Source organism: Ostrea edulis, chromosome 7, assembly GCF_947568905.1.
Source record: "Ostrea edulis chromosome 7, xbOstEdul1.1, whole genome shotgun sequence".
NCBI lineage: Eukaryota > Metazoa > Mollusca > Bivalvia > Ostreida > Ostreidae > Ostrea > Ostrea edulis.
In genome coordinates, this window is record NC_079170.1 from 56,162,195 (window position 1) to 56,186,215 (window position 24,021).

At 34.9% G+C, this 24,021-nt stretch overlaps 1 protein-coding gene across 1 annotated transcript in view; it reads right to left on the reverse strand.

Annotated features, from left to right (window-relative positions):
- LOC125653309 (ubiquitin carboxyl-terminal hydrolase 15-like) overlaps positions 1–24,021 on the reverse strand; it is a 122,137-nt gene that overhangs the window by 64,317 nt on the left and 33,799 nt on the right. Inside the window, exons 8-10 of the mRNA XM_056145760.1 lie at positions 18,365–18,523; positions 6,130–6,354; positions 638–721 (exon numbers count right to left, since the gene is read on the reverse strand). Coding sequence (XP_056001735.1) covers positions 638–721; positions 6,130–6,354; positions 18,365–18,523 — 468 coding nt within the window. The remainder of the gene's footprint in view (positions 1–637; positions 722–6,129; positions 6,355–18,364; positions 18,524–24,021) is intronic.

Consider the following 24,021-nt stretch of genomic DNA (forward strand, 5'->3'; position numbering starts at 1 on the left):
TCAGAATAACAGGGAAATTTATGTACTATAATGCTTTACAAAATATTTTTGTTTATGAGATAGAGACAATAGAACTTTTGGACATTATTTCCCAATAAATCCCTTATTGATCAATGATCATTTATTTTACTGATATCATCAGAACAAGCAACTTTGCTTAAATAACGCTTAACAAATTATTTATAGTTTTTCAAACATTTATAAAATACTTTTGACCCCTCTCTGTCCCTTATGTAAGGGACTGGCCCCTAACTTCATATTACTAAATTGTCTTGTATAATTATCTACATTGTTTGGTCTAACTAAAATGTTCAACAAATGTTTATATGTTTCAAGATAATTGGGATATTCACTTTTAAGGATCAATCCTGCAATTCCTTAAAAGGGGTCACAAAAAAACAAAACAAGATGTGTTTGTAAAACATTGACCCCCCCCCCCCCCTTACAGCAAAGTAGAACTCATTTTAGTGAATGATTTTTAAAGTAGGTCAGAGGAAAAACTGGAAAGAATTGAAAATGTGAAAAATTCATGATAGGCATGCCAAAATTGACAAGCGATGGACAAATTTTGATCACAAAAGCTCATGCTCTGGTGAACCTAAAACTAAGCTATTCCTTTTACTGGATATTTACCAACCTTACACGGATCAGCCAACATCACTTCTCCTACTGCTGCACACAAATCACTGACAACACCCGTTTTAGGTACCATTATTTTCATCTAAAATAATATAAAAAATTATGAATTGCATTTGGAAGTTGTGCTCTGTAACTAAATGAATATTAACTAGTTTAAACTAACTTGTCAAAGCTGCTACTCAATGACGAACTGAACTACCCGGTTGAGATACGACTCTAAATTGGGCTTGATGTTTTGTGACATCTGTATTTTGGGCAAAGTACACAATGTTTTCACTGAAGGGTGTAGCATCATGAAGTTTATATTGATATGATTTATTATCTGATTTTTGATTTCCATAATAGAATTTATCAAAAAACAAATCAGCTTCTTAATAATTCAGAAAGAAGTGTTTAGGTATGGTAGGTAGATATGATTAAGTACTATAACTGATTAAAATGCTAAAATCAGTGTAATGAACAAAATAATATGATGGAAATAATTTTAAAGCATGAGATTATTTGCGCTGCGCCGCACCCCGAAAAAAGTGGCGAAAGGGAATTTTGGTCCAGTGGGAGCACTAACCCGGACATTTTTCTCATAGACACAAGAGGCCCACAGGAGTGACAACAGTCATCTCAGTGAAAAGTATGCTGTTGTGAAGCAGTGCTGTTCATATTATCATGTCTTCAACAAAAGGCCCACAGGCCTTATCAGTCACCTGAGTGTTAAAAGTATCACTAGTCCCAAGGGCTCACTGAAATCTAGAAACAAAAAATTCCTATTCTGCGTATATATAAGTTAAATTATAATATTCAGTAACAGTATAAAGATGTGTTCTTAAAACTCCAATGCCCTCAAAAGTGCATACATTGATGAAAGGCGTTACATAATATAATATATGTATTAACATTAAAAGATATGACCAATTTGGACCCATCCTAAGAATCAAAACCCCAGAGTTCTTTCACCACTCTTTTGTACATCACATAGTTGTCAACCTCCAACATGTAAAAAGAGAGTCATGACTAGTGATGAAACGATTGTCGCCGATGATCGATTGTCGGTCGTTCAGAGACCTACGATGCTACTAATCGATTACAAAATAAAAGTCGCAGACATCGTTGACCAAACAAAATCCGGAAATCAGTTCAACTTTCTTCAAATTTTATTTTCTGTATGTCAAACCCGATCAAAAATAAACAAACAAAATGGTGGGAGATGTGAAGGATGGTAACAACAACATTCAAATAAAGGAGTGTATCTCTGATATCATTGATACATTGAGATAATAGATAAATTCCATGACTTGATATATTGATATTCTGATTTATTCAACTGTGAACAAATGAGACAAAGAATTCAAATGTCGTTTCCATACATTTAATGATTCTGTTATGTATTATGAGGGGAAACACTTACATGTCAATTCCGATTATAATCGATTACATGTGTCCGATTATTGCCGATAATCGATTATGGTTTTTGGTCCGATTGCCCATCACTAGTCATGACCCTCTTTGGAAAGTAAAAAATCTGGTCATAATGCGTAACGGCATTCACTACATAATTACTAGGATTATATGTGCTATATGTGTTTATATTTCAAAAATAACTACAACAGAAATGTGTGCATTGTCTATTTATTGAAAGGAAGTATTGTAACTGACAGTGGCACATTTTGAATTTTCAAGACTGATGGAGATGTACAATATTCAAAGCAGGACAAAGATTGATTAAATTTACGTGATAAAAGGGCATCTAAGGTTTCATTGTTCAGTTCAGACCTGAATTCGGTGTGTATTTTCTTTACAATGTTAACATCCAAAGATCATGGCAAAAATGACAACAGTGCATGATTAGATGACTTTTGTGCTAAGTATTTTTTACATAATTTTGCGTTCTCACATATTTTGTAAGTTTTAACTCCAGACCCAATAGTGCAAGTTACACAAAAGACTCCATGCTGTCCTCCATGCCCGTTCTTTTTTTTTTAATTCATGAAAAGTTATTTTTCAAAATTTGTTGGTAGATACATAAGGACCGTTTTCTTGTTGGTGTGTCTGCTAGGGCAGCAATATAAGAATCTCTTCTTGGTGGAAGCCATTTCACATAATGACTTCAATCTCCAATTCGTCAAAACAACTCAAAGATAATTGTTAACACCTCCTTTGATAACTTCTCTGTAAGGTACATGGCCATCGGCATTGTTTACGTAGATCCAAGCTTGTGTTGCAAACTGGAAATTACAAGCGCGATCTTACCAGGGTTCCAAATTACCACTCACCCACTCGCATTGGCAATTAAACTTTGCTTGTGGGCACCCAAAATTTCCGTTCTCGTCGCCCACTTGGCGACCGTAATTGTCCGATCAACATTTTTCTTTCTGACCGATCCGAGTCCTATTATAATTGAAGTTCAATTTCCGGTTGAGGTTTTGCCACTTGGCGAGACATTCCTGGTGTATCAAACCTTCCAAAATGTATTTAAACCAGAAGTTGAACAACGCAAGGGTTACTTCAAACGAAAAGAAAGCATCTGCATTTAACCAAAGTGGAAAGACGGGGAGAATATGGCTCGATGACGGCGAAAAGGGGATGATGTGCTATGTGTACAAAACATGACATGAAAGGTCCAATCGTTGTGACAGCTTGCCCAAGTTATAAACTTGACAGCATTGTAAAGCTGAGAAATTTTGAAAGAACGTAAAAAGTCTGAAGAAACGTGTGTTAAAGTCAGACGCCGCAAAGATCATAAAGTCCATGAACTCTGCTATTTTTGCTAGGTTGACGAAATGAGAGTGGAAATGAGAGAGGTATTTGAAAGACTTACGGAGAAGGAAACAGAATTTAAATATTGATATTTTAATTTTTTAAATAAATTGCAATGTGACCCGATGTTTCTTTTTTCTTGTAAAAAAAACCCCGTTATTCAATTTCATGATATTATGCATGTGAAGTTTATGTACCTAAATAATTTCTCAATTTTACAAATCTGCACAACCCTGACTAGTATAAGGACTCATGCACAATACAGGGTAAATATTCTACTCCGACACTTCCCCTGATTGAAGATAGCTGATCAGCACTGGCATTACTGTGAATTTACAGTAAGTGTGAATGACTCAGCTTCTCAAGTTCATTCGCGGTCCCGGATAGTTGATTTCAAAACAAATCTGTCAATGATGACGCATCAAGGAAAGAACAATCACTGCGATTGGACCAATATTTAAAGGGGTGGGAATGAAAATAATTTTAGATGGGCACACGTGTCTTTACACTAGCGTGTCATTACATAATCTTTTAGCACGATGGAAGAGACTCTATGAAAAGGGGAAACCAATACCAACTAAAACAATGACGTTGATTTTAAAATTACATGCCGAGGGTTTATTTTATGGTAAAATCATTAAGAAATTAGGCGTCACAAAGGCCACGTTATAAAATTGTCAATCATGGGAACTCTTGCACTGAAAGTGTCACCAACGAAGCTCACACCGGATGTACTTCTGTAAAAAGAAATCGAGTGTATATAATAGAGAAATCGGACAAAATTTATTAAGAAGAAATATTTGTACCCCTAACAATGTACCATCGGTGTTTTCAATTTGTAGAGCTGCGAGAAATTTTTTGGGGAATGACTTTCAAGAAACTGCAAACAAAATCCAAGAGAAGCATATTTAGTCTGGACACAGGGGCTCGTCACGAAATTTTTGCATTTTTAAAATTTGACATCATCTATTCTATATTTACAAATAAATGTAAATATAGAATAGAGAGGGTCAATTCATGGCGAGCTGAACACGAACGAAATGTTGAAAACTTCTTCGCTACTGATTTTATTGCAATTTAGGCCGAGTCAGTTATATATATACATTTGATGAAGCGAGTGTCGTTCGTACAATGGGTAATCTCAATCAATTAAAGATATGCAGGTCGTTAATCAATAAATTTTAATTGTGACTTCAGTATCAACATCAATGGTCACAAATAACAAATGAGAAGAAAAATTTTCCCATTCTTATTTCACTGTTTCATGTTTACAGTCTTGTTTTGAAATACGTTATGAAATGTTTTTGCGTCATTCTACTGTGACGTCATAATCGAAAGTATTCACTAGTTTAACTTTCTCAATCTAAACCTCAGTGTTTTACTTTCTTTTAAACATCTAATAAATGTATGACATTGAGTGTAAAACAAAATATTGCACGTAGTTGAAGGTAACATTGATTTCACCCCTCGAAAACTATTGAAAAGTTATCAGAATATTCTGCAGAAAAAGAAGTTACAAATTTTGTTGACGTTTTAAACGAAAAAGAAATACAATGTAGTATGTACAAGTCAATAAGTACTTGATATTTTTTTAACGTTCTGATTCTTCAGGATAATAAAAACTATCATGGACTGTTTAGCAGGGAGATATCACAAATTATCAGGTCTTAGTAGGGTTATCACCTGATAATGATTGATCCACCTATCAAAGCATAAAATGCGTCATGGCTTGCAAAATGTACTAGCTAGATGACGTCACTTCATGTCAATTGACTCTGTGAATATTGCTTACATTTTACTGTGTTGGATTTAATTGGGGACAATGCTGCATGCTATGGTAAATCATAATGTAGTTTAAAACTTTTACCAAAGCAAATACTGCAGCTTTTTCTTGGTACATGATGTATGTTGTGTGATGTCAGGCCTAGATTTCTGTCTATAGGAGCAACTTAAAAGTCGATCTTGTGCAGTGAAGTAAACATAAGGCCTACATAGGTAGCCTACACATGTCTTCTGCTATCAAGAATCGTTGCAAACTCCACTTTGCGTTTTCAATTTTGATCAATAAAGTACATAAGAACCAAGATGGTGATTTCTCGCTCCATCGGTTTGTTTGAAAGCGAATCCTTGCATGGTGCAAGTGATTTCTATTTATCAACTGTGTTTATACAGGGATAGCTAAAAATTCTGAAGGAAAAATAGAAGAAAATGTAATAAACAGAAAATTCATTGTTTTTGTTGTTTATTAAATAATAAATAGCTTTTGAATTTTAACTCAAACTTCTTAACCAGACTGACAAGACAGATGGACAGATATTGTTCCCAAAGTGTCACTATGCTTTCCAGAATAAACAAAAAATATGACAATTTCAACTAAGGAAGTCAATTGATTGCAGAATTAACTGCCTCAAAAATAAAACATTCATTTATCTTAATTTCATTTTGAGTTGATGTGCACAAATAGCACAGATTACATTTAATACTGTACAATGCCCTGAAGCTCTCACCCCAGAAAGCCTTGATTGCACAATAATAACTAACGGATTCACTCATTCACCGAAGCAGATTGTGTTACTAATTACCATTAATTCAACTGAGTAACCTGTTGAAGAGTTAGAAATTTGACATTTATCAAACAATGTATTTTACAGAATGACTTTTATAGAGGTTTAATGAAAACTTGCATGTCATAGCTTCAAGAACAAAACATGATTCCTATCTAACTTCTGTCATATTTACCTGGATCGGTTTTCTTTCTGGCAGTAATGGTATCCAAAACACTTCTAGTAGTCTTTCCTTTTTAACGGGCATTGGCAATGACAAATAACAAAATGGATCAAACGTAACAGATATCTTGGGACACTCTGGACAAAGCACTGTTGATTTTAACAATCCATGAAATGTGTCCACTATCACTGAATTGTTCCTCTTTTTGTAGATACTCCAAGATTCACTGGCTACTTCCTACAAAGATATTATCTTATTTCAATATCATTTAATAACTTTTAAAATGATGACTTAACAACGATGCTGATTGGATGAAAAATTCGTTTGATTTCTTAATTAGTCAAAAAAAAAAATTTGTTCGGAGTTCATCTGGACTAAGCACACAGGACTACTTTTCTCTGGAATGCGTCTTCCTTGTTCTAATATTAGTGCTATTTATAGAACAGGAATTTCCCCACTAGCATTGTAAACGAAATGTATTTGTTTGATGCTTCCAAAAATAAACACAACCAAAGATATGAATAGAATACAAATTAATTTAAAGAAACAACACACATAGGCCTAGTGTTGACGTTGCATAATAGTCAACTTGATGAGTTAGGACACTGACTGGTAGAAGTAGACAGATGGTAAACACGAGTTCCTGGTATGTATCGTCTGCTTTATGAGTTCGATAACATGACGGAGCAAGCAGCGACTTTTGATCTGCGACATATTAATGAAATTGAACTGCGTTATATGGGGGTCAACGACGGTAATTTAGATGAAGAGGTGTTGAGCTTTTTACTTGATATTGAGATGAGTCAAGTCACATTCCACCGTTCCTACGACACCACCAGTGTTCAACGTCTCCTCGAATGCAATGCAACATACATCCAGTCACCACTTGTTCTCTTCCTTTATATCTAATTCAGCTTTTAACCATTGCACCTTTAATTTGGCGAATAATCCATTTAATTCTGCACAGTAACCCTAACTGACCTGAACTCACAGCCAGTTTTGTTGTTGTTTTCATTGTTACGCATAGGTATTCTTACGAGCCATTTCAAAAACGTTAATTCAAGCTTTCTGATGAGAGAAACTATTTGTTTTTCTATTCTAAAAACATAATTAAATGATAAGAAACAAGAGATGTTTGTAAAACATATATGCCTCCATGTGGTGCAAAATTGAAAAGTGTTATACACACATATCATTTAATTGATAGTAGTACGTATCATCAATTCAAAATATTGAGCAGACAATATCTTCCTATGTCAAGAGTGGATTGACCATGTGACCTAAAAATCAGTTGGGGTCATCTACTCCTTATGCTGTACCGGTGTACCAAGTTTGGTGTCAAGCAAATAATTCTTCAAATATAGGAGACAATATATTACTATGTCCAGTTTAACCCTTGACCTTTCAGGGCTTTGACCATGTGACCTCAAAATCAATAGTTTAAAATTCATTTTCATACTGTAAAAATAAATCTGTATCACACCCCATATCAACCCTAGACTCTGATATCTTTCTGAGGTCCATGGGCCCCCCGAGGGCTGATATTGACATGTTATGTTGTTTTTATAATATATTTGAAAATAGTGTCCACAATTCAAATACAACAACAGCACCACTAAGCTGAGCATACCCTCGCAATATGAAATATATATATATATATATATATATAGTTTTTTCGTGGTGTGTGATATTTGTTTATGTAATATATGTCTCTTGATAAAGACGAGGGTTGTGTAGAAAATTTGAGTTTTAAACAAGAGGTACTGTGAGCAATGCTCACTAAGAATACCCCCCCCGCTTACCCCAATCTCCCAAAGGTTGTTGTTAATAGGTATAAATTACCTCTTTCCTGGGTGTAAAAATATGGTATGCCTTTGTAGAAGAAAATGGAAGATATAGTCCGAACACAAATCCATGGTATAAACCTATAATTTTTACCTTGAGATCAAAAGTCAAGGTCATAAAGAGGTCATGAATGTACATGACACATAGTCTCATGGTGACACACCCATGTCTTATGGTATGACTGTCAAAACTCTATAATCAATTTTGACCTTGAGGTCAAAGTTCAAGGTCATATAGAGGTCATGAAGGTACCCGACACATCGTCTCACGGTGATACACTCATGTGTCAAATATGGTATGCCTATGTCAAAGAACAAAGTCATGGCCCTAACACGAATCCATTGTAAGAACCTTTAATTTTGACCTTGAGGTCAAGGTCATATGGAGGTCATGAAGGTACCCGACACATCATCTCATGGTGATACACTCATGTGTCAAATATGGTATGCCTATGCCAAAGAACAAAGAAGTTATGGCCCGGACACAAATCCATTGTAAAAAAAAAAAACCTTTAATTTTGACCTTGAGGTCAAGGGTCAAGGTCATATAGAGGTCATGAAGGTACTTGACACATCGTCTCATGGTGATCCACCTGTGTGCCAAATATGGTATGCCTATGTCAAAGAACAAAGAAGTTATGGCCCAGACACGAATCTGCACAGACAGACAGACAGACGGGACAGACGGACAGACAGAGTGATTCCTGTATACCCCCCGAAACTTCGTTCGGGGGGTATAATAATCAACAGTGTCATGGCTTGAAGCTTTAATTGTGAGAGCTCGTCTTTACTGTGTATTACGTATTTAATGATGAAAATCTTTTCTGCCTCCTTTTTTATGCAACTGTCATAGTAATTTACTTTGAACCCTGTTTCTGTATATTATCATTGTCTTGATTATAAACTTAAAGTACACTTTGAAAATCTTTGCGTTTATCTATCAAACTGTTAATCATTAAAACACTATCCATGTTATTGGGTGGAATTACGAATAATGAGCTGAGAATTTACCCCTAGTACATCTATGGCAGAAGACTGCACAAAATACCCAAGCAGTCATACTAATCACCGCAACATGGAAACCTTGTAATAGTGGTGGATGCACATTTCCTTTCATTTATTCGCTGAAACCATTCACAATGGTGCAATCTCCAGTTAGAACTGGTGTGAATAGCCGCGGGCTAGAATGTATGAAGTAATGAAACCAGGTATATCCAATAGACCGGAAAATTTACTGCATTTCCGAGATAAACAAGGTGAATTCAAGGCATGGGACCTTGATGACACTTCAACATAAGCGGGGTATTCACGATAGAGTTAGTATCTTGTAGAAACACTCTCTCTCAGAAGAGAGGCATTTTATGTATCACAGAATGAGATTTCAAGAAACAAATTTTTTGGATCACTGAATAAGATTTTATAGACACACAGATGGATTATGAATATCTTGCTGCATTAAAAAATCTATCATGGTTTGTGACCAGTATGTACAGTAAGTTATCAGTATGACAAGATGTATATACTACAATGTTATAAAAATATCAATGTTTTAAGAAGTGTTGACGTCATATAATTTTCTGTTGATATATATCACTTTCTATTTCAAAACGCCTAAAGGTGAATGTTAACAGCTAACATTTAATACTACAACAAAATATGCACACAAACTTGATGATAAAGTCATCAAAATGTGTGTTGTCAAAATTATGGAAGTCAAAAGTTAACTTGTGTACTGTGTAGTGCCTGGACTATCAAGAATATCCTCTTCAAATTCTCATCGATACAATTTGTATATAAATGATGAGTTAATTTAGTTATCAGTTAAACATTTAATTACTTCTAATGAAGTAGGTATTCAACATACGCACAAATTTTGATTGTGCATGTTCGAGTGTTCAAGTTGTTTATTTTTCGTTGTAAACGCTCAAATACAATATATTATGATGCAATTGGTAATTAATATCTTGTTGATATTATTCATGTAATCTATAATTACTAACTGTGCATAATATGTATCGTAATTTCATGTGGTATGCTTGTACACATTGTTGACAACTTTACCTTATTCTTATACTGACCGTTCGCCAACTTTCGATCTCCGATGGATGTTTCAACTTTACCTTTGCTATAAGCCATTTCATCAAGGGAATCGGTGAAGAATACATTCTGTCAGAGCTCCAGATAATTTTTTATCACAAAAAGAATTTACTCCCTGTTTTCAAATCAATGAGTATTTTGCTTTTCAGAAAAATTCAAAAGTGTATTTTGTTAATTTACTGATTATCTGTATTCTTTTGCACAGAAAATGTCACCAGATAAATGATACTTCTTCCGTTAAACTTTAACTTAAAGTTTATACTAAATGGCCGCTCCAGCTATTTACGGGGAAAATCCTTTGTAGTTCTTTTTATTAAAACTAATCATTGTCATTGGGAATTTGATATTTATCATTGATGCATTAAATTTGAATATGTCAGACACTCAGTCACATGATTATGATCCAATTCTGTATATCATTCGTCCACGATTGATAATACAAGTTTTTTTTTCTGTACTTTCGACCGCACAATAACTCTTTAGGAAAGAAAGTATAACACGTAGGCCTATGTAATAGTGTTTTGAGTTAATTCTTCCAATTTTTCAAAATTGTGATTGTCATCAAAACGTGTTTCATAGTGCTAAATATCATGTATGATCAAGCCCTGGGCTAACCTCAATTCATATGAATAGATCATTCATATCTATATCATACTACATGTATCACAAATACATGGACTAATTAATACGCATTACTTTGGGAGTGTGAAGCGTATTTACATTCGCTAATGCGTAATTGTACGCATGATTTTCAACTTAAATGCGTATTTGGTAAAATTTAATGAGTATTTACGCTGATATGCACCTTATCTGGAGCTCTGTTCTGTGTTATATATTTGTGCTAATTGTTAAGCTCGCTTGAATTTTACATGTCATTTGACTTAGAAATTACAAACATTTACTTAGTTTCATTTACAAACTCCTCCATTCGTCTGCATGGACTGCACCGCACGGAATACGATTCAGCGTTCTGATTGGTTGAAAAATAACCGAGCCACTCCTGGTAGTTTAGGACATGGTTAGTATAAAACCAGGCAGCATTGAATTATTTGGCGGAGATTGTATCCCAGCATTTGAGGGAAGAGCAAAAAGAAATTAGAGAGAAGAAATTTATTTAGAGAAGATGGAAAGGAGAAATGTAAGAAAATTTGTAAAGACAAATCTAATGAGAAGATTTTATAAGTTCTAATATTATGTATTAGATATATTTATTGATTAAACCAGTGTTCCTCCAACTCCAAGATTCCACCAAGTGTTGATTTTTGGTGATAATAGTGACAAAACACTGAAGTTATGAATCAAAGTTAGGTTGAAACTAATAAATCACAGTTTAAGATTTAAGGTGAGAGAGGGAAATTTATATTTCATGATTTGGGGAATATATTCACTTTCCACCAAATTCCACCAAATCCTCAGATTCCCTCCGAAACATCCATCCTTATTCCTTTTATAGAGAACGGCCATATGATGTCTATATTATGGAAGTTTAATGCAATTTAGTTTAGTTTTATGTTTAATAAATTGTTGAAAGATCATATTCGCCTCTATTTTATATCGTGATATATGGTCTGGAGGTACCGGAAGCTAAAGCTAGACGGACCCAGTACTTTTCAAGTACGCAAACTCTCAGTGTCTGTACTGTGATGCAGGGTGCCGGCACAACAACTGTTTAGACACTTTTGAATTCAAGTTGGAAAATAATTCGCAATGCCTAAAGATTTACATACGATAACATTAAATAAAATGCCAAAATACAAAAAATTAGCTTTATTATCAAAAAGCCTGGTTCAAAAACAGCCCATGCTAAAAACAAATTTTACTTCAGAATACATCTACAGGCTTCAAACTTTCTTTACTTTTATTTCTTAAAGGACACATCTCATGTTTTCAAAGTATACAAAATTACATGCATTTCGTCTTCTTTATGCTTATAGTAATTAATTCTAATAGTTCATTCGTCAAAATTTTGCGATAATTAACCACAATACAGACTTAAATCTAAGCCTCGATTTAAAAAAGTCTAGTTAATTAGGTAGGTAGTCACGTGGTACAGTGACGTCACATGCGCCCTTCAGATTACGAAAGTACTGTGAGATATTAAAAACTCAACTTTTAGGGGCCTAATTTATTCACCATCAACAACATTTAAATCGATGTTGTCAAATTTTCCGAGTTCTATATGTTTTCGCCACCAGTGCACACATATAACGATGTAAATACCCAAATATAACGAGTAAAGCGTGTATGAAATCGGCGATATTGTGAGTAAATAATGTTTATATGGGTCGCTGTCTACAAACTGTTTGGTGATGTTATTCCTTTATACATCTGTAATTGGTGCTGTTTTTCTAAAATAAACAGTGCAATCATTATTTATTTTTGGATTAGACAAATTATGATATGTTAAATTGTTGACAACTAGGCCCTAGGCCAAGCTACTGTCACGGGTGCATTTCGGAAAGAAAGAAAAAGATAACACACACAATATCAATAAAAATAATCAAATTTAAAATGGAAATCACATTATTTTATTTTGATAAAGCAATCTTATTACTATTTTTGAATTGTGATCTGCACGTCGTTAGGAAGTACGAAGTGGGAGCACGGCGTTATACAGACACACTCAAGATGTTACAAGTTCAATAAAGAAATAATTTTATAATTCAATTTAAAGTTAGGAAATACAATATTCTATTATTTGTATAATTAAAAGTTCAATTATTTTGTATCTTTAATTTTTTTTGTAAATCTACCAGTTGGTAGAAGTTACATTGTATCGTCGATATATGTTGTTACAAGGTGAAGGTCAGTTTATCCGAGTGTGTATTGAATTTGAAGAGCAAAACAGAATGTATGCTATAGGCCTACCAGTGCTTATAGCTTCAATATATCCATTTTCTCGCAGTTTATCAGGGTCTCTGTCCAAGCGGTTTTTGAAACGGTGACTGGGTGGTTTTTTTAATGTAAAGTTCTTGCTCCAACAAAAAAATTATCCACATCTTTTTTCTCGTACCTTTCTTTGAAAAATAGAAAAATACTCTAACTCCTTTCTACCGACAACTAGTACACCCAAGCACGGCACAAAACATCTTAATGCATTATTATTTACAAGCCGTTAACGTGATAATTGGTTTTTTGTCGATTAAATCTAATCTGTTTATGAAATGGCTAATAGATGTTTTCAAACCCGAGGGCGCATATGACGTCACACATTATGGCGCGTAAAATGGCGAAAGTAAATATGCATATTGCAAGATTTGAATTTCATCGCTTTCAAACTCGAAAACTATGCAAAATATTTCATTTACAACACATTTAAAATAGTTTTAAGCATGAAAAGAATTAATTTTGCTGAAAAAATGAAAAAGTTTAGAAACATGCATTGTGTCCTTTAAGTCTTCATTGTAACCAGTTTTCAAAATAGCATACATTAGAAGAAGAAACAGAGTAAAAACCATATTCCCAAATTTCGTTTGAGGAAGATAAATATAATGCTTTTCAGTGAACACGGCATTATGAATTGCAATAGCTAATCTGCTGGTATATTTTCCATGATGTGTTAAGGTAGCTCATTAAACTAAAATTTTATTTAATGGCTCGTTAAAGGACACATATCTCATGTTTTTAAAGTATACAAAATTATATGCATTTTGTCTTCCTTATGCTTATTAATTCTAATAGTTTGTTCACTGAAATACTGCGATAATTAACCACAATAGGGATTTAATCTAAGCCCCACAAACTGTTTAATTTAAACACAATCATGTAAAGTAGTTTTAGGCATGAAATGAATTTTGCTGAAAAAATTAAAAAGTTTAGAAACATGTGAAGTGTCCTTTAAAACTTAAAATTTTCTTTTTAAAATATGTTTCTTTAATATATTTTTTTTTCTAATTGACATCTTTTTTGAAGATTTTATCCGTAGATTTGAAAAATATTACCAAATAATGTTTTCAATTTTCATAAATATTTTTTTATTTAAAAAATTAGAATGTCTATCTGAGTCGTTTAGGCATATTTTCTTAGATATTCATATTATGCATCAAATTACAGCGAAATTTGGACTCCAGAGTATCTTATTTGCAAACAAAGCACCTTTTTTATCATTCTGGGATAAATCACAAAAAATTCATTTAAAATACTTGAGAGCTTGTATAAGTTTTTCAATGGTGAAATCATACTTCATAAAAGGTGTTTTAATGAGCCATTAAATAAAAAATTAGTATAAAGAGGTACCTTAACATGCATCATGGAATATACCAGCAGATCAGCCAGAGCAGTTCATTAACTCCATGTTCACTGAAAGAAACAAGAGGCCCATGGGCCACATCGCTCACCTGGGTCACCTTGGTCCATATCAGAAGATTTTCCATATCTATTTGCATGTAAAACCGTAGTCCCTATTATGGCCCCAAACCTTCCCCTGGAGGCCATGGTTTTTGCAAACTTGAATCTACACTATGTCAGAAAGCTTTCATGTAAGTGTGAACTTCTTTGGCCCAATGGTTCTTGAGAAGAAGATTTTTAAAGATTTCCCTATATATTTGTATGTAAAACTTTGATCCCCTATTGTGGCCCCATCCTACCCCAGGGGGAATGATTTTAACAAACCTGAATCTGCACTATATCAGAAAGCTTTCATATAAATCTCAGCTTTTCTGGCTTAGTGGTTCTGGGAAGAAGATTTTTAAAGATTTTTCCTATATATTTGTATGTAAAACTTTGACCCCCTATTGTGGCCCCATCCCACCCCCGGGGGCCATGATCTTAACAATTTATAATCTGCACTATATCAGGAAGCTTTCATATAAACCTCAGCTTTTCTGGCTCAGTGGTTCTTGAGAAGAAGATTTTCAAAGATTTTTCCTATAAATTTGTATGTAAAACTTTGATGCCCCCTTGAGGCCCCATCCAATCCCCGGGGTCCATGATTTTAACAAACTTGAATCTGCACTATATAAAAAACAACAACAACAAAAAAACGAGAGAAAAAACAAACAAAAAAACCCCAACAAAACTTTGACCCCCTATTGTGGCCCCATCCGATCCCCGGGGGCCATGATTTTAACAATTTAGAATCTGTACTATATCAGGAAGCTTTCATATAAATCTCAGCTTTTCTGGCTCAGTGGTTCTTGGGGAAAAGATTTTTAAAGATTTTTCCTATATATTTGTATGTAAAACTTTGACCCCCTATTGTGGCCCCATCCGACCCCCGGGGGCCATGATTTTAACAATTTAGAATCTATACTATATCAGGAAGCTTTCATATAAATCTCAGCTTTTCTGGTTCAGTGGTTCTTGAGAAGAAGATTTTTAAAGATTTTTCCTATATATTTGTATGTAAAACTTTGACCACCTATTGTGGCCCCATCCGACCCCCGGGGGCCATGATTTTAACAATTTAGAATCTATACTATATCAGGAAGCTTTCATATAAATCTCAGCTTTTCTGGCTCAGTGGTTCTTGGGAAGAAGATTTTTAAAGATTTTTCCTATATATTTGTATGTAAAACTTTGACCACCTATTGTGGCCCCATCCGACCCCCGGGGGCCATGATTTTAACAATTTAGAATCTATACTATATCAGGAAGCTTTCATATAAATCTCAGCTTTTCCGGCTCAGTGGTTCTTGGGAAGAAGATTTTTAAAGATTTTTCCTATAAATTTGTATGTAAAACTTTGACCCCCCTATTGTGGCCCCATCCGACTCCCGGGGGCCGTGATTTTAACAATTTGGAATCTGCATTATATCAGGAAGCTTTCATATAAATCTCAGCTTTTCTGGCTCAGTGGTTCTTGAAAAGAAGATTTTTAAAGATTTTCCCTATATATTTGTATGTAAAACTTTGATCCCCTATTGTGGCCCCATCCGACCCCCGGGGGCCATGATTTTAACAATTTAGAATCTGCATTATATAAGGAAGCTCTCATATAAATCTCAGCTTTTCTGGCTCAGTGGTTCTTGAGAAGAAGATTTTTAAAGATTTTTCCTGTAAATTTGTATGTAAAACTTTGATCCCCTATTGTGGCCCCATCTGACCCCCGGGGGCCATGATTTTAACAATTTAGAATCTGCACTATATAAGGAAGCTTTCATATAAATTTAATCTTTTCTGGCCCAGTGGTTCTTGAGAAGAAGATTTTTTAATGACCCTACCCTATTTTTACCTTTTCTTGATTATCTCCCCTTGGAAGGTGGCCTGGCCCTTTATTTTCACAATTTAGAATTCCCTTTACCTTAGGATGTTTTGTGCCAACTTTGGTTGAAATTGGCCCAGTGGTTGTTGAGAAGAAGTTGAAAATGTGAAAAGTTTACAGACGGACGGACGCCGGAATACGGGTGATCAGAAAAGCTCACTTGAGCTTTCAGCTCAGGTGAGCTAAAAACGCTATTTATTTCTAAAATATTAATCAAATATTATATCATTTTCATTTCAGTGGGATAAGGATTAACCTCTGGCTTTGTAAAGAGAATGAGTCATTAGCACAGTATGAAAGTTGACAAAATAATAACCAGAGGCCCATAGGCCTTATCGGTCACCAGAGTACTCACTACTCCCAAGGGCTATGAAATCCAGATAATATTTCCTGTTCTCAATATCTAAGCTAAATTCTAATGTTCAGCAACAGTATCAAACAAGATGTGTTCTTAATGCTTCAATGCCCTCAAAAATGCATTCACTGATGAAAGGCTTTACATAATATAATATGTGTATTAACATTAAAACATTAAAAGATATGACTATTTTGGACCCATCCTAGAGTCAAAACCCTGGGATGTGAAATTCACCATTTTTTGTACATCCTTTACTGCAATTCCTAAGTATGCATTTAGATTTTATACAGTATCAGCAAACTTACACATAAATACTATATACTAAGTTTGGTCGAGTCCTGGGGTCAGAACCCCTGTCCCGAGGATCATCAAATTTACAATTTTGGTAGAGGCCTTCCTGCTCTCCATCACCATGCATTTAGTTTTTCTTACACATGTGCAGTTCTAGAGAAGAAGATTTTTGAAAATTAGGCACTTTTGGGCAATTATTGCCCCGACCCTAAGGCCCCAGGGGTGCAGGAATCCTGAAATTAATTATTATTTACAATTAATGTCCTCCTTGTTCCAAAGATGCTTCATACCAAATTTGAAAAGAATTGGAAAGGTATTTGTCAAGAAGAAGTTAAAAATGTCTATTGTTCACACAATTAATAACTGACCATTTTGGCCCCACCCTGATACCAAAACCCCTACCCCTGGGATCATCAAATTTACAATTTTGGTAAAGGACTACCTGTTCTTTCTAAATATCTATTTAGTTTCAATTTACACTAAATAGCACTAAAGAATTTATTTAAGTGTTTTACTACTATATACAAAGTTTGGCCCTAACTTGGGGTCAAAACCCCTACCCTGAAATTTATAATTTTGTAAGGGGCCTTCCTGCTCCATATCACTATGCATTTAATTTTTCTTACACATGTGCGGTTCTAGAGAGGAAGATTTTTGAAAATTGGTCAATTTTGGGCAGTTTTTGTCTTACCCCTTGGGCCCCAGGGGAGCTGGAGTCCTGAAATTTACAATTTATGTCCCCCTTGTCTCAAAGATGCTTCATACCAAATTTGAAAAGAATTGGACTGGTAGTTATTAAGAAGTTTAAAATGTTCAATTGTTATAAACGCACAATGCATGTCGACGGACTTAAAGATTTTCCCTATATATTCATCTGTAAAACTTTGATCACCTTTTATGGCCCCATCCTACCCCCAGGAGCAGTGATGTTAATAAACTTGAATCTGCATTATGTCAGGAAGCTTTCATGTAAATGTAAACTTCTCTGGCCCAATGGTTCTAAACTTTTCTGGCCTGATGGTTCTTGAGAAGATTTTTTTAAAGATTTTACCTATATATTCGCATGTAAAACTTTGATCCCCTATTGTGGCCCTAACCTACCCTTGGGGGTCATGGTTTAAACTAACTTGAATCTGCACTATGTCAGAAAGCTTTCATGTAAATTTCCCTCCGGTGGTTCTTGAGAGGAAAATTTTTAAATCACCCCCACCCTATATTTGCATTTTTGTGATTATCCCCCATTTGAAGGGGGCATGGCTCTTCATCTTAATAAACTTGAAAGTCTTTCCCCCAACGATGCTTTTTGCCAAGTTTGGTTGAAATTGGCCCAGTGGTTCTGGAGAAGAAATTGGAAAATGTGAAAAGTTTAGATAGATGGACGAGGGATCAGAAAAGCTCAATTGAGCTGAAAGCTCAGGTGAGCTAAAACTCTTTAAGAAAAAAATATTTCTGTACCTGATCTGGACGATTGTCTGCATCCTGAAATTCAATATAAGGTTTTTTCTTAATTCTATTCAAATCTTCATGTAGACCATCTAGTAAAAATGCTAGTAGTTCCTGTGAATCCTGCTGCTGGTATCCTGAGAACTGGGGTGCAAATTTTCCAACTTGTACCTGCAAAATCAACCATACACTGACTTTAGTCATGCAAAATATCTAAAAGGATCTCTTAAGGATGTTGGCTCCTGAATATTTAAGTCTGAATATTTTTACAAAGCATATATCCATCCTCTATATCCATGTGTGGATGAAGGGGTGAGGGTGGGGAGTGGATGAAGGGGTTAGGGTGGGGAGTGGATGAAGGGGTGGGTGAGGGTAGGTATGTAGAGGGTTGAACCCCAACTGCCCAATCAATATCAACAAGATGCCACTTCACAGACCTGATTCACCTTGGCCAATATTAGATATAAATATATAAAACTTTGATCCCTATTGTAGCTCCAACCTACCCTCGGGGGCTGTGATTTTTACAAACTTGAATCTGCACTATGCCAGGAAGCTTTCATATTAAATGTAAACTTTTCTGACCCACTGGTTCTTAAGAAGATTTTTAAAGATTTTCCCTATATATTTGTATGTAAAACTTTGATCATAGTTGCCAACTAACCCGGTTTTTTTGGGGTTACACTCAATTTTTCAACCCATAACCTGATTATTTTCTATGACCCAGTGGGTCAAACCTTTCACCCGATTTCCGGATTTGGTTTTGTAAAATAGTTCACGCATGTAATTTCCAGTTTGCAACACAAGCTTGGATCTACGTAAACAATGCCGATGGCCATGTACCTTACATATAATTTATCAAAGCAGGTGTTATCAATTATCTGCAAGTTATTTTGACAAATCGGGATTTAACTCCTCATGTAGAATGGCTTCCACCAGGAAGAGATCCTTATCAGGGCCAGCAGACACGTCAAGAAAAACATAAAGATCGATACTTATGTTCCTACCAACAAATCTGGGAAAAAGACTTGTCATGGGTAAAAAATAAAGTTATTCAGGACAGCATGAAGCTTATTGTGCATTGTGTAACTCTCACTTGTCTTTTGGGTCTGGAGCTAAAAATGATAAGACAAAATATGCCTAAATGAAAAATCATGTAAAAAATACTCTAGTCATCTATAATAACTGTCATATAAAGAAAATACACACTGAATTCAGGTCTGAACTGAACAATGAAACCGTAGATGCCCTCTTATCATGTAAATTTAATCAATCTGTGTCCCGCCTTGTATATTGTCCATCTCCATCAGTCTTGAAAATTTCAAAATATGCCACTATCAGTTACAATGCTTTGATATCTTCAATAAAATAGTACACATTACACACATTTCTGTTGTAAATATTTTTGAAATATAAACACTTATAAGGTATGTATGTAATCCTTATCAATATGTCGTGAATGCCATTACGCATTATGACAAAATTTTTTGCTTTCCAAAGAGGGTCATGACCCTCTTTTTACATGTTGAAGGTTGGCAACTATAACTTTGATCCTTTATTGTGGCCCTATTGTACCCCCAGGGGCCATGATTGCACTATGTCAGGAACCTTTCATGCAAATTTGTACTTTCCTGGTCCTGTGTTTCTCGTCGAGAAGATTTTCAAAGATTTTCCCTATATATCTTTATGTTAAACTTTGATCCCCTATTGTGGCCCCATTCTACCCCCGGGAGCCATGGTTTTAACATACTTGAATCTGCACTATGTCAAAAAGCTTTCATATGAATTTCAGCTCTTCTGGACCAGTGGTTCTTGATAAGATCTTTAAATGACCCCACCCTTTTTTCGCATTTTCGTGATTATCTATAAATTGGCTCAGTGGTTCTGGAGAAGAAGTAAAAAATGTATATAATAAAAAAAAAAAAAATTACAGATGGACAGAAAAGCTCAGGTGAGCAAATAAAAAAATTGAAAACAATAGTGCTTCACAACATTTGAATTAAAACTCACAGGTGGAAGGTTATTGCACTATAATCTATATATAAACAAGAGGTACTGTGAACAATACTCACTAAAAATACCACCCCCCCCCCCCCCCTTACTTCTATGTCCCAAAGGGTGCTGTTAATAGGTATAAATTACCTCTTTCTTGAGTGTAAAAAAGAAAGGGCATGACAAAACCTTGGGTAGTCTCTTCTTTAGGAGTGCATTTGACCTTTGACCTTCAGACCCCAAAATCAACAGGGAACATCTTCGTCCCATGGGTAGTCCATATGTATGATATGGTGACTAGGTGGAAAGGATTTAAGTGCCCGGCAACCATACTGCTACTTCGATGTCCAGTGCACTTGACCTTTTCACCCCAAATGTGATAGGGAACATCTACATCCCATGGGTAGTCCATATATATGACATGGTGACTGTAGGTGGAAAGGATAATGCTTTAGAGCCCAAAAACCATACTGCTACTTCGATGTCCAATGTGCTTGACATTTGACCCCAAATTCAATAGGGAACATCTTCGTCCCATATGGGTAGTCCATATGTACATGTATGATGCGGTGATAGTATGCGTTCACCGTTCAAGTGGGAAAGTAGAACGTTTCAGGGACTGTATACTATTTATGAATACTAACATTATGCATAAAGTACAAGTATTTACATATTTTAATAATTTTATTTATCTTAAGAGTATATAATTTACTTACTAAATTACTTACTAGCTTATTCTCTCAATAACTTGACTTACAGTATTGTGAATCTTTCATTTATCGGTAAAATAGAATTGCAAACCCGATTTGATATGTACCATCTAAAATATTTTTGATAAAAGATTTGAGATCGTTAAAACATAGTTTAGACTGAGTCTATAATTCTTGACTACATTAATACTCAATTGTTTATTAGATTAATGGTATCCCGTTGATTTGACAAAATAACTCAATGTGTTTTCATTGTTACAAACGGCCTTACTTTCCATAAAATCTATTTTCGCTTTATTGTTTACATTAACTACAACGCGTTAACATGTGCTTTACATGTAATTTTCTAATCATTTAATGACGTCACATGTAGAAGCAAAGGCACCACTACCCCCCCTCCCCTTGACTTTCTTTTTGTGGCGATAATTTTTTCGAAATGTGTAGATTCCCCGTCTATTGCATCCCAATTTCGATTTATGCAACTGTTATGCAACATATCATGCTTTTTTGTAAGCTTTAGAGATTGGCCTTCTACCATTATAATAAAATACCGCACTTACAATTGTTTAGTCTAGGGATTTTCGCAAGCCAATCACACGATGCGTAACTCACTTACTCTGTGACCTCTTCTTTGGCTGCCAGTGGAAGAGAAGAAGCCCTTTCCTATCATTGCAGGCAAGATTGTGACAAATAAAAAAGATGAGATGGCTTTTAAGTTGAAGAGACTTGTAGTATGACATCTTCCTGTCCTGCCGCTAGCCAAAATTCTTTAGGAATTTGCAATTACTTGGAAAATGTGCCCCGAAGTCGGGACCCCCTGTTTGTTTACAAATTTTTGTTTCTTGCCTTGTGAGCAATCTAATTAAAATCAGATCCTAAGATACGCTCACTTACGCAGAGTATACGGCGTGGATCTAAGAAGTCTGATTTTAATATTAGTTGACTGTGTGTTTAAATTACTGGTAGAAAGTCAATCTGCAAGGCTTCCAAAAAGCATGATATGATTATATAAATCAAAAAAGGGATGAAATAGGAAATCCACAAAGGCACCTGAAGTGCAGATAGCTTGTATAAATCTTAGGTACCCCTCCCCTCTTCTAGAATGAAATTACTTCTATACAGAGCCAATAATTTATCCAAAATATGTGATTTCCCCATGGTGCACCGACCACCCTCAAAAATCATTCTGAATAGTCAGTTTCTACTTTCTGTAAGCTTTTGAGATGACCCCTTATGAGATATTAATATATGTACATATGTGGGAATCCACACGATTCGAAGAAATTATCGCCACAAAAACAAGAGGCCCACAGGTCTTATCGGTCAACTGAGTACTAGTGAAAAAGTATCACTACTCCCTAGGACTATGAAATCTTGAAAAAATTTCCTGTTTTCAATATCTAAGCTAAATTCTAATGTTCAGCAACAGTATCAAACAAGATGTGTTCTTTTAACTGAAAAATGCATTCACTGATGATAGGCTTTACATATCAAATACAATAGGTGTTATAACATTACAATATATGACTAATTTAGACCCATATCCTAGAGTCAAAACCCTGGGTTGTGAAATTTTTGTACATCTTTTTCTGATTTTATACCGTATCAGCAAACTTACACATAAATACTATATACTGAGTTTGGCCCCTGGGGTCAGAAACCCTACTCTGGGGATCATCAAATTTACAATTTTGGTAGAAGACTACCTGCTCTTTTTAAATATCCATTTAGTTTCAATTTAGTATCAATAACACTAAAAATGTTATTAAAGTGTTTTACACATAAACACTATATAGTAAGTTTGGTCCCCACCCTGATGTCAGAACCCCTACCCCAGGGATCGTGAAATTTACAATTTTGGTAGAGGCCTTCCTGCTGTTGTAGATCTATCATAATTTATTATTCATCAAAAATTACATTTCATCTGTTTAAGAATGATAAACATGCATTTCATATTGCACATTTACATGAGATTTAAATCTCATCTATGACCTGCATGTAAATTTTCTAAAACTTATAAACACTTTGTTCTAAAGAGTATTTATGTATAGCCTACTTGCACAGTGTAACTAAAAAATGCAATGCTTGTGGTAAGAAAGCAAATGATGAAAGTGTTGTGTCTCCTTTTGTACAATACATGCTGAAAATATTTTATTCCATTTGAGAAACATTAAATAAATCACAATATCCATTGTACATGCACTGCAAATCTTTTAAGCTTTGAACAATGCAGGCAATTTCTTAAAACTCGAACGTGTCAAATACTCGGGACATGTCAAAGTGAGCCGCTAGTTCCGGTCATTATTCTGGAAACCTCACGTATCTCATGCAGGAAAACTGCGAATACTCCTTTTAAAATTTCAGTCCTAAGCACAATATTTACCTGATTTATATTGAAATCAGGCAAATTTTTCACATAATGGTATAACAAGTAGTAGATTTTCATTTCCGATCTAGCGTACCCGGCACTTCTTAAAGTTTGTCGAAATTCACGACACCTTCAAATACACCGGCCTTGATTCCCTGATCCTTGATTTTGTTAAATAAACAACAACTTGGGTTTTATTAATTAACCACACATGACCCTGCATGTTGACAGATTGAGTATAATAATTTATTCAGAGGGCCTACTAAACAAGATCACCACCAAACTATGCGTTATAAAACGAAAGTGTTAGGGGCAATAATTCCCAGAATAGTCGTGCGTTTGAAAACGAAAGTGTTAGGGGCGATAATTCCCAGAATAGTCGGCTCAACCGAAATCGAAAGTAGTAATCGCGTTGTAATCGAAAAACGTACAATCGTTAAATAGAGGTAAAATTTCATGAAAATACACGAAAAGGTTGTAAAAATCATGGTCGTTGGTCGCGTCAGACAGGCGGTCATTTAATACAGATACAATATATAGAGTAATGTCTTGGGGGAACTTTTTATGGTCACATACGACAGTGAGTCGCTTAATACAGT